Source organism: Anser brachyrhynchus (assembly GCF_964034855.1).
Source record: "Anser brachyrhynchus genome assembly, chromosome: 9".
Classification (NCBI taxonomy): Eukaryota; Metazoa; Chordata; class Aves; order Anseriformes; family Anatidae; genus Anser; species Anser brachyrhynchus.
Window position 1 is genome coordinate 23642380 of NC_137703.1, and position 13682 is coordinate 23656061.

Genomic DNA, 13682 nt, shown 5'->3' on the forward strand with positions numbered 1-13682 from the left:
AAAAAAGAAAAAATGGTGACAGCGGGGAAAAGAGAGAATTGTTCATTGCTAACCTGTTGCTTCTTAATACCTGTCAGTCTAGAAATAAGTGATCCATAAATAAGCTACATTTATGGAAAGCAAAAAGTTATCAGCAGTACACAAAGAATAGAGGGTATGTCATTCTGAACAGTTTCTGACCACGTCCTTGAGCTCTAACTTACGAGAAGCTACTTAAAGCTCAGGTTACTCTATAACCACCTGGAGCTGGTAACAGCTCCTGTGTACAGCAGCAGAACAGGACATGGCCTGCAGCCGTCACATTTGTTACACAGGGGTCACTGAATGGTACTGGAAATAGCAGCCTTCAGTAGCAGCTCAAACAGTGCACTTGGTGCGATTACATAATCTCTCTGCATGGGTTTCTTCTGAGCCATGAGAGGCCCTTTTAAGACTGTGTGTGTGTTTTAGCTGAATGTTCAGGAGTAACAATATTTGGGTGCAGTATGGAATGGGGAGCAAACAAGATACAACTGTGGCTTATGAGGCAGCATCAATGCATTTGGAACAGTATAGAGTCTGTTTCTAATGAAATGGTTCAGATGTATAACGAACAGGCAAAAAGCGATGACAGTGAGAAGAAACTCTAGACAAAACCCATTTCCATGAATACTTGGCCCATGTGGGCCCCGCCAGTATTACAATCTACAGCTCGCAAAGCAGTCATCTGGAAAGTCTGATGTTACTGTGTTGGCCAACCAGTAAATACTAATATAGTCTTTTGGCATCATTAAAGATAGTTACCCAGTTTCTAAGAGGATACATTGAAATGAATCTGTCTGGGCTATCTGTCTGTAGGCCCATCTCCCTCTACCCCCACAGTGTGCTTATTAAAATAGAGCACAGCAAAGACACAGCTTCGGTAGGTAACATTCAGTTACCTACATTTGATTTTCCTCATTTCACAACCCACACTCCTACCCCTAAAAATACATGTTTCACCCACAGAACCATTACCTCACAACCTTTTATTTCCTTTTCTTTTTGGCTGAATCTTCTAACCTACTTTAAAAAACAACAAAAAAAAATTTCCCCAGCACGCTGCTATCTCTGGTTATAGCACCAGGAAGGAGCGCTGAGGTTGTATTGGGCATGATGGAATTTGCCGTGGGGAAACCCAATGATGATAGTGGAACCCGCCCGCGTGTGAATTCCCGTGGCTCCCGCTGCGGCTTTATAAGCAGGTGGAGGAGAGGCGAGCTTGGCAGGACAGGCAGGCAGTGAAAGAGCACTCACTTGAGCACAGCTGCTGCTTAGAGTGAAAATGTCTGGCTTCAGCACAAAGAGCTTGGTCCTGGCTTCTCTGCTTGGGCTCCTGTTGCTGCTGCTGTGCAGTACCTCCCAAGGTGAGTGTGCTCGGGCACTCCGCCCTAGGATGCAGTTCTTGGGCTGCTTTGCGCCACGCTAGCCACGCCAGGGTGTGTGTGCTGGCCACGGGATGATGGAGAAGGGGATTAATTCAGCAAAGTACACTACCTAATCCTCCTTCTCTGTTGAAGGGGAGCTGGACAGCTGGGGGGAGGGGGACGGACACTAGACAGCATGGAAATGTGATCCAAATAGGTTTTACTAACATTTTTTTTTCCCCTTAATTCCAGCACAAAGCAACCAGGACTGCTGTCTGTCTTATACCAAAGCCCGTCTGCCTCGGTGGGCCATTAAGGGTTATACTGAACAGCTCTCCAGTGAAGTCTGCGATATTGATGCGATCATGTAGGTTGCTTTTCAGATGATCCTGTTTTTCTGACTGTCATGTATTAACCTTAGAATGCCTATTGGGGCAGGATCAATGATTTGAATGCTAGAAGTGTGATTTTTCTTTTTCTTTTTCTTTTTTTTTTCTTTTCCAAAAGTCAATTTAACTAAATAAAATGCATATAGTGATAGTATAGAAAATATCCAACCAGTAGTTGATAGAGACTACTAACTCATAGGACAACTGTACAATCTACGTAACACATTTGTTTAGGAATCACCTGTGCAGACAAGGATGTGCTTAATCTCCAGCTGAGGGTACCTAGTCAATACACGGTGTTTCCTTGACAAAACTTGTTAACAGACACACAAACTACGTAACATGCAAATTAGACTTTTCTTAATTCACAGAGATCATAATTTTTCCCATGAGGTTTTAGCCCCCCAAATGATCTCTCACCTTAGCATAACAGCAACTGTTTTCTTTAGTCTTAAATGTTATTTCTTGCACCTAGCAAAGTTCTTTGTCTCAATAGTTACAACAAATTGAACATTTCTTGGTGCAAGAAATGGCTCCTGACACTGAAGCTATTACATTTAAGCTTCATTGGGTTATTATTATTATTATTTTTTTCCGTATAATATCGAAGGGGTTGTGGAGCATCCCAAATTGAACTGGCATTTACAAAAGCAATTTCTATTCTTCGTTATGTAGAGTAACTATGGTGCATGCTTTTGATTAAATGCAGCTTCACAGTACTTACTAGCAGGGATTTCTAATGATTATTTACTGATCTCTATCATTATTTCTTTTCCAGTTTCCACACCTTCAGTGGATTGAAAGCCTGCGTAAACCCTAAGGATGGCTGGGTGAAGAAGCACCTTCTTTTCCTGAGGTAAGAATCTAAAAACTACTAAATTGATGAAAACAGAGCATGTATAAAAGTTCTTCTCTCACATCTCCTGAGGACAGCTGCTGATGGCAATTCCAAACTGATTTTTCTTTCTATCTCCTGTCAGACATGGCTACTCCTTTTTAAGAGTCCTCTCAGGGACAGTCATGTCACATGCCCCTTTTTCTACCTGACCTATTCTCTCAGCAGGTGCTATATCTTGGAGAGAGTAACATGTCTTTAATCTATGTCTGAGGTGATTATTTGTGTTCTCTTGTTCTTTTCAACAGCCACAAGCTAAAGAAGATGTCAATGTGATATGGTTTCCAGCAGGGAACTAAATGCAGTCATGGCTGAAGAACCTCTAGGCTCAACCTCTTGGTTGAGATCGTCGTCTTGTACACTGTTGTGTGCTTACTCACCACCATCTCTGGCTTCTTTGGAACCGTTGAACTTCTTGTTGATTCATATTGCATCGCTGTTTTGCTTGAATTAAGCATTTTGTTAAAGTTTCTATGTTTACTAATGTATTACTAGTATGACATGAGTACTATTTAGTAAAGAGTACCTTAAGCTGTTGTACAGAATATGAATTGTATTAGGTTTATTGCATAGTATTTTTGTGTTGCTCAGCATGTGTAAACCTTTGTAAAGGATATTTATTCTGTTTATTTTGTTACTTCTCTAGCACTTTCTTGTCCCAAAATGTTCCTTTTAACTGTAGTTAGCATTATAATACTTTTTGAACAACTGTTAAAGTCTGCTTGTGGAAAAAATGGAAACTGGTGTTAAAAATAAATGTTAAAAACTGCACTCTGTGTGGTATGTTTGTTTTTGTAATTGAAAAAGGTGACTTTCCCTCAAAATAAATTCCTTTGCTCATGAGCCCCAGCTGAAATGACTACTCAAGTGTATTAACCCCTGATAAAGCCAGTGTCCACCTGGTTGCCTTTGTTTGCCAGGTGGGTAGCTGTGGACTCCATAGGATATAATTCCTTCCTCTTACCCAGATGGCAGCTATATATGAAGCTTTTGCTTAACATGAAGACCTGTTTTTAGCTCAATCTCATCTTAATGAGACTTGAGGGAATTTCTCTTACTGGTTTCTCTGTTTGCTCAGGAGAAGTGTTACACACATTGTTACAGGGCAAGCTTCTAGCTCATCTGCTGACAAGGCTTACGATTATAGTGTCTGCCCTCAACTTAGTCATCTTTAGAGGAGGAATTTGCAGTGCTTTCCTTCCCTTTATGTGTTTCCTCGGGGTGGCTTTTAGCATAATGAGGTTTTCCTGGTGCAGGATCTCTTGGTGGAGGTCTGCAGCCACCAGTGCAGTACAAATGATGCATGATAAAAGTAGTAGGTCTTCGTGCAGTAGGTAGGATGTGAGTGTTGGTGAATCCGGAAAGACTACTCGGCTCTGTAGCTGCTGTTAGATGGCTCGGAGACTTCAGGGATGTGAGCAAGTAGGCTGTGTAGGTATACTCAGTGTCAGCACCAGAGTTTTGCAGATAAATCTATGCCTTGGCTTTTGGTACCTTTTAGTTGTGGAGATAGAAACATTAATTAAAATTTAATTTAATTTAATTTCTAAATTATTTTTAGTGTCCTTGAGAGAGGAGCTGAGAGATGTTCGGGAATGTAAGGCTGTTGATTCTGCTTTTAAGACTTGCCAGAACTTATGCAATCTGCTTCTGGCCCTGCAAATCTGGGAACCAGCGATTCTCTGTGGTGAAGGTCTGAAGGTGTGAGATTAATTTGCTTAAGTTTCCAACAGGTGGATTCCATGTCCCTTATATTAAGGATATGAGGTAAGAACCTATCACCCTCCCAGAGAATTAATTAGCATGTTTCCTCGGAATTCCCAGAACTTCTTGACAGGACTGGGGCAAACCACAAAGCTCTGGGGTGGGCTCAAGGAGCATGTGGGCTAAATCATGCACCAGCAAAACAGTACAGACACAATGAATGGATTCGTGTTCAAGACCACCTTGGGTATGGATGTAGGGTGTTTTGAAAGAGTAATGGGATAAGAGGAAAAAAGACTGTTTGGTAGCTGCTAACAGAAAGGTAAATGCAGTGCCTGTCACCGATATGGGTGCCGAGGTTGATCTGGGGAAGAAGAGGGGATGTGGAGTGGGATTGATAGGAAGATGGCTATGGGCAGCGCAGTGGTGAAAGACAAACTGCAGAGAGCTGTGGAGATATTAAGAACCATTGCTATATATGAATTTTGTTCAGAAAAGCTCGGAGTCCACACTGGGGAATTCAAAGCAGAGGAGCAAAATAAGAAAGTGAAGTTTGACGTGAAATTCTGTGGGTGGCTCTTAGTAGTCACAAATCGGGGCCGTGAGTTTCGTATTGCTTCTGTAACTCCCCTTCCATCGAGTCAGCCATGGCTCTGTCTCCACAAAAACCCAGATGCTTTATCCACAGATCTGTACTGAGTGTGATTTTTTAAAGTTTCTTTCTTTGTAGTTGTACACGTATAGTTGTATAACCAATCTCATTGAAGGAAAAAAAAATCACCTGGAAATTGGTTCATATGCTCAATAACACTGACTGATGAGGTTGTTAGGCAACTGGTAGGAAGTTCTATGCAAAAACAGCATGTCCTGTCATGAATTTCTGGGGATGCAAGCAGGCTTTATAAGCAAGCATCTCCAAAATGATTAGGTCGGAGGCATATTTTTGTAAGTAGCCTTAAATCACCAGTAAAAGTTCTGACAGCTTTGAAAATGATGACCATTTCTAGGAAGACCTTGAGAATGGCTTCTTTGGTAGGGTTGTTGCATCTGTTCTGCATTTGTGTAGTTAAGTTGTTTTTCCTTTATATCTTCAGCCCCCCAGCTTGTTTGCATTGCTGAACAATCTGAGGTGCAACATTAGACAGTTATTTGGAGATTTTTCTCTCCCCTTTATTAAAAAAAAAAAGCATTTTCTCTTGCAAAATGCTAAAAAAGAATTTTATTAGAGCTTGGAAATAATTTGGAGAAAGAGTGTGAGAGCGTTCCCATAAAAGTCTCAGCACAACTTCATACTGCAGTTCCAAACTTAACTGCTTTTGCTGTGTTGAGACCATGTTTCAGTGATTCCTGTACCTGCTGGAGTATTATTATTGACTCTCTGCATGTGTTTACATTCTGTGGTTTTTCCTTAATTCCTTTTTTTCCTTTTTTCTCACGCCATTCCCAGTCAGTACATTATGGTATTTTGTTTGGGATCTTTGTCAGAAAACATTCTCTTCATGTATGGAATCATATTTATTAATTTCCTAATATTTCTTCTCCTACTCCAGCACAAACCAACCGTGACTGCTGCCTTTCTTACACACAGCGAAAAGTGCCTCCTAAGGCTCCTGTCAGTTACACAGAGCAGTTGTCAGAAGAACTGTGAAAATGTAATTACTATAGTGTAAATTATCAGTTTAAAGGAAGTTAGCAGTATTACCACTATTGGTTAGTATAGCCTGATGCGTGACTGACGGGATCTCTTTCGGTTCTGCACTTGGATCTGTTTTTGGCTAGTGGGAAAAAGTATTTAAATATTATACTGTCACATCTGCATATAGTCCTGTGAATTTATCTCAGGGAAAAAATACGTGTGCAACACGTGTGCAACAATGCAACAATGTGCAAAATGGTGTGCAACAAGGAATAGCTCTTAGCATGCATTTTTATCTTCTACTGCATATTACGTATTTAAACAAACAGTGGGTGTTAATGAAAGGTAGCAAAGCTGCTGATGACAAAAACAACTTAGTATTGCACGGACAGTGATTTTCTAAGGAATTGTAAGCACTCTGCTGATTTCATCTTGCTGTTAAAATATAAAACCTGTCATATCTCATGTGTTGGGCAAGTACTAACAAGTTACTTGTTGAATTACTATTCTATTGATTGTAGCCTCTAACCATCAGTTGAAGACTCTTTGTTGTTTCTCACCTTTTATTTTTTTCCCCCTACCCTCTACACAAAGTGTGGGTCGAAAAGCACTTGAAAGTCCAAGAGAAATGGGTGAAGTCCTTCTCAGCCTGAGGTATGCATGCTTTCGAGTACATTATCTACTGAAAATTGAGCTTTACTGCCTGTGCTTAGTGACAATGATGCTTTTAGCTCTTCTGTAGCAGTGTTGATAATTGGTCGGTTATTTTCAGTTACCAATGCCAGTGAGCCTGTGTGTTAACTGAACTTGACTTCTAAACAGGAATGTGTTGTTCAGCTGTAATTTTATTGAGAAGTGAGTCAGGGAACCTGTGAACCTAGAAAGGCTTTAGACTTATGAAACTGTCACTTGAATTTAATGGCATACACCCAGCTGGATAAACTCCAAAACAAAACAGATGATCATTTGCTGATCACAGCTATGTTATGGCTCTGGCAGAGTTACCCCAAATATCGTGCTATAAGCAACATCCTTTCCCAAAATATAAATCATAAAAGCACTTTTTAGCCTTTGGACTAAAAGCAGTCACTGTGTATGGCAAGTTTACCAATCGATTGTAGTTGTACAAATTTACATAAATGCAAAACTAAGTTCTGTCCCTAAGATTTTGTGGTTACACTGTTTCGGTAGAGTTAATGCATCAGTCCTAACTCTGCTAAAGGTTTTTAAACTGGTGTTTGTTTCTTGTGTGTTATTAATGCAGATAACTTCCAGTCAAAGTTAATGAAGAGCTGCTGGCATTAGATTAAAGTATGGTATACAACAGATATGCTGTGGCTGGTATTACATATTAGGCATGGTGCTAATTAGGCTGTGGCTGCATGGTGCTAATTAGGCTGTGGCTGCTATTACATATTAGCTCAAATAGCTACTGTAAGTCAAACCAGGCACTTAATAATCTTTTGTCAAAAAGAGTTTCTTCTTACAGCATTATTCAAAGATTATGTGATCCTAAATACACAAGTAATGTAATGACAGGTGAAATTCAGAATACTGTATGCTTAAAAAGGAAATATATCACAGGAAATGTAGAATCTAAAATACTATTATTAATTGCTGTTAACAAATTTACAGCAGCATATCCATAATTTTGTTTATATGAATTCAATTTAACTCCCCAAAATAAAATAACAATTTTGTTTGTAAACATCCATGTCTATATTTCCATATTCCAGAAATATTGCCATTCGTAACTTTAAATTGAAAACTCTTATTTTTTTTTTATATTCTTTTTGTTGCAAGGAGACAGTTGATAGTCAGGATTGAGATCCCTTGAAAAAACAGGGATGCTGTATAGAGTGGCCATATAAGGAATTATGCTGGGTATACTTGTATGTATGTGTATACAATGTATGCCCTATATTGGAGGGATTTTTACCTACCATCACAGCCACACAGCTGTATACACAAAAGTGAGGAAGAGAGGCATTGCAGATGGCAGCTTTCCCTAGACTAATAGTGCCATCAAAGGGATATGAAAATCCAAATAGAAAGCACTACCTTCCTCTCAGAAGAGGTCACTGAAGTAAAGGGGAGTTGAATTTGTATGGCTTCCTATTGTATAGTCTCTTACTTGGGTTCTGCTAAGACTGATTCCTTCCCAATTGTTAATATCAGAGAGCTGTCAAAGGAATGTATGAGATGTAATCACTAGGGTTCACTAAATAGATCATTAATTTCTACACATATAAATTTACTAATATTTCAGTTAGACAAAGAGTTGGGGGTACTATGTTTAGTGAAAGTGTGTACTGAAGTGTATGAAACAGAGCACAAAGTATTTCTTATTTCTGATTCAACCTTTAGGTATGTTAGCAATGCAAGTTGTCTTCTCCTGTGGCCATGAGCCAAGGCAAAACAATTTTATGTGTAGGACAGTCTAGAACAATTTAATTTTCAATTTTACATCCTCCTCCTGTGTTTTCTGGATGGAATACTAATCAAAACATAGATTGTTCTTGAAGGAACACTGCTTGCAAGGGGGTGAACTCTGTACCAAGAATTCATATAGCAAACACTGAAATGACAGTAGGTAACATCATTAGGTATCAAGGAGAGAGGAACATCAGAAATTTGTAAATAGCTCTATACTCATAACTCAGGGAAATAGCAAGGTGCCATGCACTAAACGGTCAGTCTAACTAGAATTGTGTCAGTGGAGATGGGTTCAAGTAATTGGCTCAATTTACAGTGAAATTGTCAATTACAGTGTCACGATTAAACTAGTAGTTTAATATCCTTGCAGCATCATTGGTCAGGTATGAAGCTAGTGAGAAAACTAAACTAGAAAAGTAGGCAAATGGGAATTTGAGAATGATAGATTCAATGTGGCAGCTAAAATCAGAGCTGCAGAGTGGTCAGTCTGGTAACAACTATACACTCAAATGTCATAGTATTTCATGTACGATTAAGCTTTGTTATATAGCTGAATGTAAGGAATACAAAACAAATCTTAATGTAAAATGTCATGCATATGTGAAAAATAATAGTATTTTGGCAGACTGGCTAACTACAGTGATTGCTTTTTTCAGTGTACATTTACTAGAGCTGCTTGAAAAATATGATTGTGTTCCAGTGGGCATTTGAATGTTTCAAATTGTTATGACTAGGAATAAATGGTCAAAATGTCTTCCAGAGACAATGCATATTAAAGATATCTGAGATAACACAAATCTCAGAGATGCTCACTCCATAGCATTGCTCCAAATTGTTACAGGAGTAGGCAAAAACGTTCGGTTAATTTTAAAGTGGGTAGTACTGTATTAATGCCAATTACAATGAATGCATGATATACATATATATATTTATATATGAATTACATAAAAATGATGGTAAAAAAACATACAAAACAAGAAACATGGAGACAATGCAATAGGACTACAGAAATGTGGAAAACCTGAGAGTTTATGTGAAATGCTTAATGCATTTTGGCATTATAAAAATGAAATACAAAAGCCCAAATGTGATATTTTGACTTTTTTTTTTTAATTAAAAGCAGTGGTGAAGTAAACACACTTAGACTTTAATGAAGCTGTGTTTTCTAAAGCAAAGTGTCTTTCCTGACTTATCTTCATCAATTCTATTGTAGACTTGGTAGAAATCCTGAGGAAGCTTTTTGCATTCTCCTGACTGAAAGTAGTTTGACTCAACTGTGTGTTAGGTAACTGTAGGAGAAGTGCTCCTCTGTTTTCCTTACTAGGTGCATCCAGATAACTCGCTGGCTTTCATCTTGCAGCTCAGACAATCGGACCACAGAATAGTTGCGTAATTACCTGATGCTGTCAGCTTTGCTGCCTGACTGACTGGTAAAGGACTCTTCTCGACTGCAAAGGTCTTCAGCACCCCACAGTCTGGACCGTGGAAAGAAAGATTAAAGGCATTTCTGAGTTCTTCTCAGAGGGGGTAAGACAAACATGTTTTAGTGTGCGTGTGGTTTTTTTCTTTGATTTTTTTTGTTGCCAGGTCTACCTATCAGTGTGGCAAGACTAAGAGAGGAAAGAAGGCTCTTCCTTAAAAAGGGAAGGGAAAGGAAAGGAAAAGAAACGAAAGGAAAGGAAAACTATATTTTAGCTAAGTGAAAATTTGACTGAAGGAAGTAAGAATATATGGAATGAGCCTGACTGCACGTGACATTGTAAGCAGTGTGTGAGAACTGGTAGATGGACAAAAGAGCACAGAACGGAACTAATGTTCTTTTCTAGTGCTTGCTATTGTCTCGTTGTAGGTAAACCACACGTGCATCTATTCGTGTGAACAGAAACTTGCGACATATTTCCTAGGCAAATAGCAACTCTTTCTCTCTCTTTATTTGGTATAATGTTAAATTGATGAAAACAGCCATGCAAAGATGAAAAACAGAATCTTTGGGAAAGAGAGCGTTCTGTTTACAGCACAACATGCTTTCATTCTCCCAGAATGGCTCTTACCTGGCAAACTGAAAACTCCTAGAAAATCATCTTCCACATACAAATAATACAGTTTTAACATTTTCATGGCTCTGGCGCCATGGTTAGCACTGGGAATAACAGAGCAGAAGTGAGAAGGAGTGCTAACATTGCAGAAGGAAGTGTATGAGTACAGGGGTGTGTGTTTCACTAAGAGGAAGCAGGATCCCTATGCCAGAATAGAACAACCTTGAAAAAAATTACCTAAACCCATTTAATTCACCAAGCAGAAACAAGGAAATATCACAGTACAGTCTTTCTGCATCTGCCAAACCTTACAATTATGAGAAAGGACAGCATGAAAAACTCCCCTTAGTAAAAATTCACTGCACCCATTACTGACATAACAGAAATAGGAAGTGGCTTTCTACATCTTTCCCTTAACTCAAACTCTTGGGCTGGCCTTTCTGATTTAGTTCAGCTTACCACAGACTGACCTACTTCAGAACAAGTGGGTCATGATACAACTTTAAATCAGGAAGCCTAAAACCCACTCTTCTCTGCAAGCGAGAGTGTGTTTGAGTCAGAAACACTTTCTTACTCTTCTTAGGATGGTACTTTGGGCCAAAAAAAGAGATTTGGAGAATCTGTGTTGGCAGAAAGAACCCAGAGTTCTCAAAAGGAAGCTCTTTGTTGTAACCGTATTCATTTTACTTCACACTATCCAACGCAGTTGTCTCCAGCACTCTACATAAACGTATATTGCAGCCTTTCAAAGGCTTTTGAATACTGACTGATAGCGAGGTTTATAGTATCTTCTTTCAGCCACTCCTGCAGACTGCTGACATAAGCAAAAATGCACAGGGCACAACTGATGAATGTTATCTTTCCAAGCTGATAACATCAATACTTTTGATCTCTGTACATAACAGCTGATTACATTGCTGCAGATCCTGAGTGGATGTCTCAGCATTTCCCTTTTCTTTCCAGTGTAGATATTTTTGAACTCTCTACAGTGTGCATAAAGAGTCTTCAAATCTGGCCTTTCACGGTTTAGAGGCTGCATGCACCTTTTGGATGCTGAAAGACCTCAGGAAACAATTTTACCCCAGCAGTTGAAAAAAATTCTTTCTAAAATTATGCACTAGTTGCCTGTTTTCATGAACTCTAAAAAGAGTAGCATTTCTGCTTTAATAGTGCAGGGTTAGTGGTATGGACTTCCGCTCAAGCGCCCTACTTTTGTGCATCATCAGAGTCCTTGCTTGCCTAGCCCTTAAACAATTAGCTGTGTTGAAGACCTTCCTCTCTCTACAGTTGTTAGCTATGCTGCCTAAAGTCTCCATAGATAATCCTACCTGTGCCAGAGCTGTAGTTCTGTTTTGTCACATACCGTTAGTTACTATCTATTTATTTTGCATGCAGGCCTGTCCTCAGTGGCACTTTGGGAAAAACTTCATCTCAGAATAGTATAGCTCTTTGCCACCTGCTTGGGTAGTCAGCATTTTTTTTTCTATTTTTTATATAGGAATAAACAATGCCATAAAGCCAATGCCATTATGCCAACAAGGAAAGGGGATGAGAGTTGAGGCCTGATTTGACTGATAATGTCACCAGCATCATTACCTCTTACTCCTGATGATGACAAGCTGTGAGACGTGTGTTTGGATGGAGAATAACAGGGAGAAAGTAAGGCAAGAACATGCAAGGAGCTGTTGTCACAGAGCTCTGTGGCTGCTCCACTTCCCTCTTCCCTGTTCAGACTGGGCTGCATTTGTCCTTTCCATGCCTCATGAAACACAAACAAAACAAGCTTGTTGGTATATGATATACAAAACCTTGAAAAAAATTATTTCTCAAGAATACCACAATAATTGATTCAATGATGCAAATACCATCCTGAAGTACAGGACTGAACAGATGATTATTGTAGAAATTATATTAAAATAGCAGATACTCCTCATTTATGCTGTATAGAAGTATCGAGCCTTTAAATTTAACTAACAAGTCACACGTAACACTTCTAGTCGGTGTTAACTAATACTGAAGACACCAGAGAGGCTGCATGAATGTGTGTTTGCAAAGAACTGAGAGGAAGGAGTTAATGTAGAAAGCAGCGCCCATGGCATGTTCATTGTTAGCATCATTTAAGCTAAAAGAACAGAAAAATATTTATGCCTGGAAAGAATAATTGGGGTGGTTACATATTATGCTAAACAAATACAAAAAACTGTTAAGACACTAGAGGACGCCAAGACTAGGGGTTGTTCAAAAAGTTGTTTTTGAACAGGGTCATTCCAAATAAGTCAGTTCTGTTGTAAAGCTGTTTAGATTGTTTTCAATGAAAATATTTCCTATCTGCCTCAAGATAACCAACCTTCCACATATGAATGAGACAAAAGATCAAACCAAACACCAATCATGTCTCACAGACAACCTGGAATTGGCCATTGTATTTTACTTCCTAGCTGTGCAGAACCAAAGGTCTGTCTTCAAAGTGAAGCTGTAGGGAGCCCTGTGAGTGTTTCACAAAAGTCACGTACTGTTAAACAGTGACCTGAACCTTGTTCTAGTGACCCCTTGCCAATGATACGGGCTATGAGGAGACTGATGAGATGAAAGTATGACTGCTTCCCCCTATCGATGATCTACAGCCATTTCTGCATAAAGATTGACTCTTTAGTACATTGTCTTTTAATGGTTCCATGTTGGTTCTCTCTTTTCACATTTTTACTTTAGTCATCAACTCTGATTTTTCAAACAGCTGTCATGTATTTGTCCTGCTGTTACTCCTGCCTCTTTAACTGCCCGCATTTTGCCATTTGTAGCACACTCCAGCTCAGGCTTTCAGGCTGACACCTTGATCTCCGCAGCACACACGTGAAGCTGGGCCATGCGGTGCGTGCAGCCCTTCCGGCTGCTGGTGCTCAGGGTGGGCACGATGAGCCGACTGCAAAAACAGCAGAAAAGAGTTCAAATAACGAGCCCATGCACAACACAAAGTTACAGGTAGAATTAATAGGGATAAGTACAAATCAGTCCACCTGGGAGAAAGCAAGCCTAACTTTGTATATTGATGAGCTTTCAGCTGACTATTGCTACTCCGGTGATATCTTGCCGTTACAGCAGATAGTTCTGCTGAAATAGAGGTTGAAAGCCCGGATGATAGAGAACAGAGGAAGGAAGAAATCAGCGCTCTGCTGCCCGCCTGTTGCAGGCAGTGCACAGCCC

General features: G+C 39.5%; 1 protein-coding gene and 1 long non-coding RNA gene across 2 annotated transcripts; one reads left to right on the forward strand and one right to left on the reverse strand.

Moving 5' to 3' along the window:
• Nucleotides 1-1119: 1119 nt before the first annotated feature.
• Nucleotides 1120-3440, forward strand: CCL20 (C-C motif chemokine ligand 20). Its single transcript, XM_080604030.1, is given in 6 exon segments — nt 1120-1195; nt 1198-1298; nt 1301-1385; nt 1638-1752; nt 2553-2630; nt 2918-3440. Coding segments are annotated over 6 exon segments (471 nt in total). The 5' UTR covers nt 1120-1131; the 3' UTR covers nt 2946-3440.
• A 9465-nt stretch (nt 3441-12905) lies between these two features.
• On the reverse strand, nt 12906-13635 carry LOC308199613. Its single transcript, XR_013954743.1, has 2 exons — nt 13496-13635; nt 12906-13401 (listed from the first exon to the last, which is right to left on the reverse strand). It is a non-coding gene; the product is annotated as an uncharacterized lncRNA (long non-coding RNA).
• Nucleotides 13636-13682: the final 47 nt, after the last annotated feature.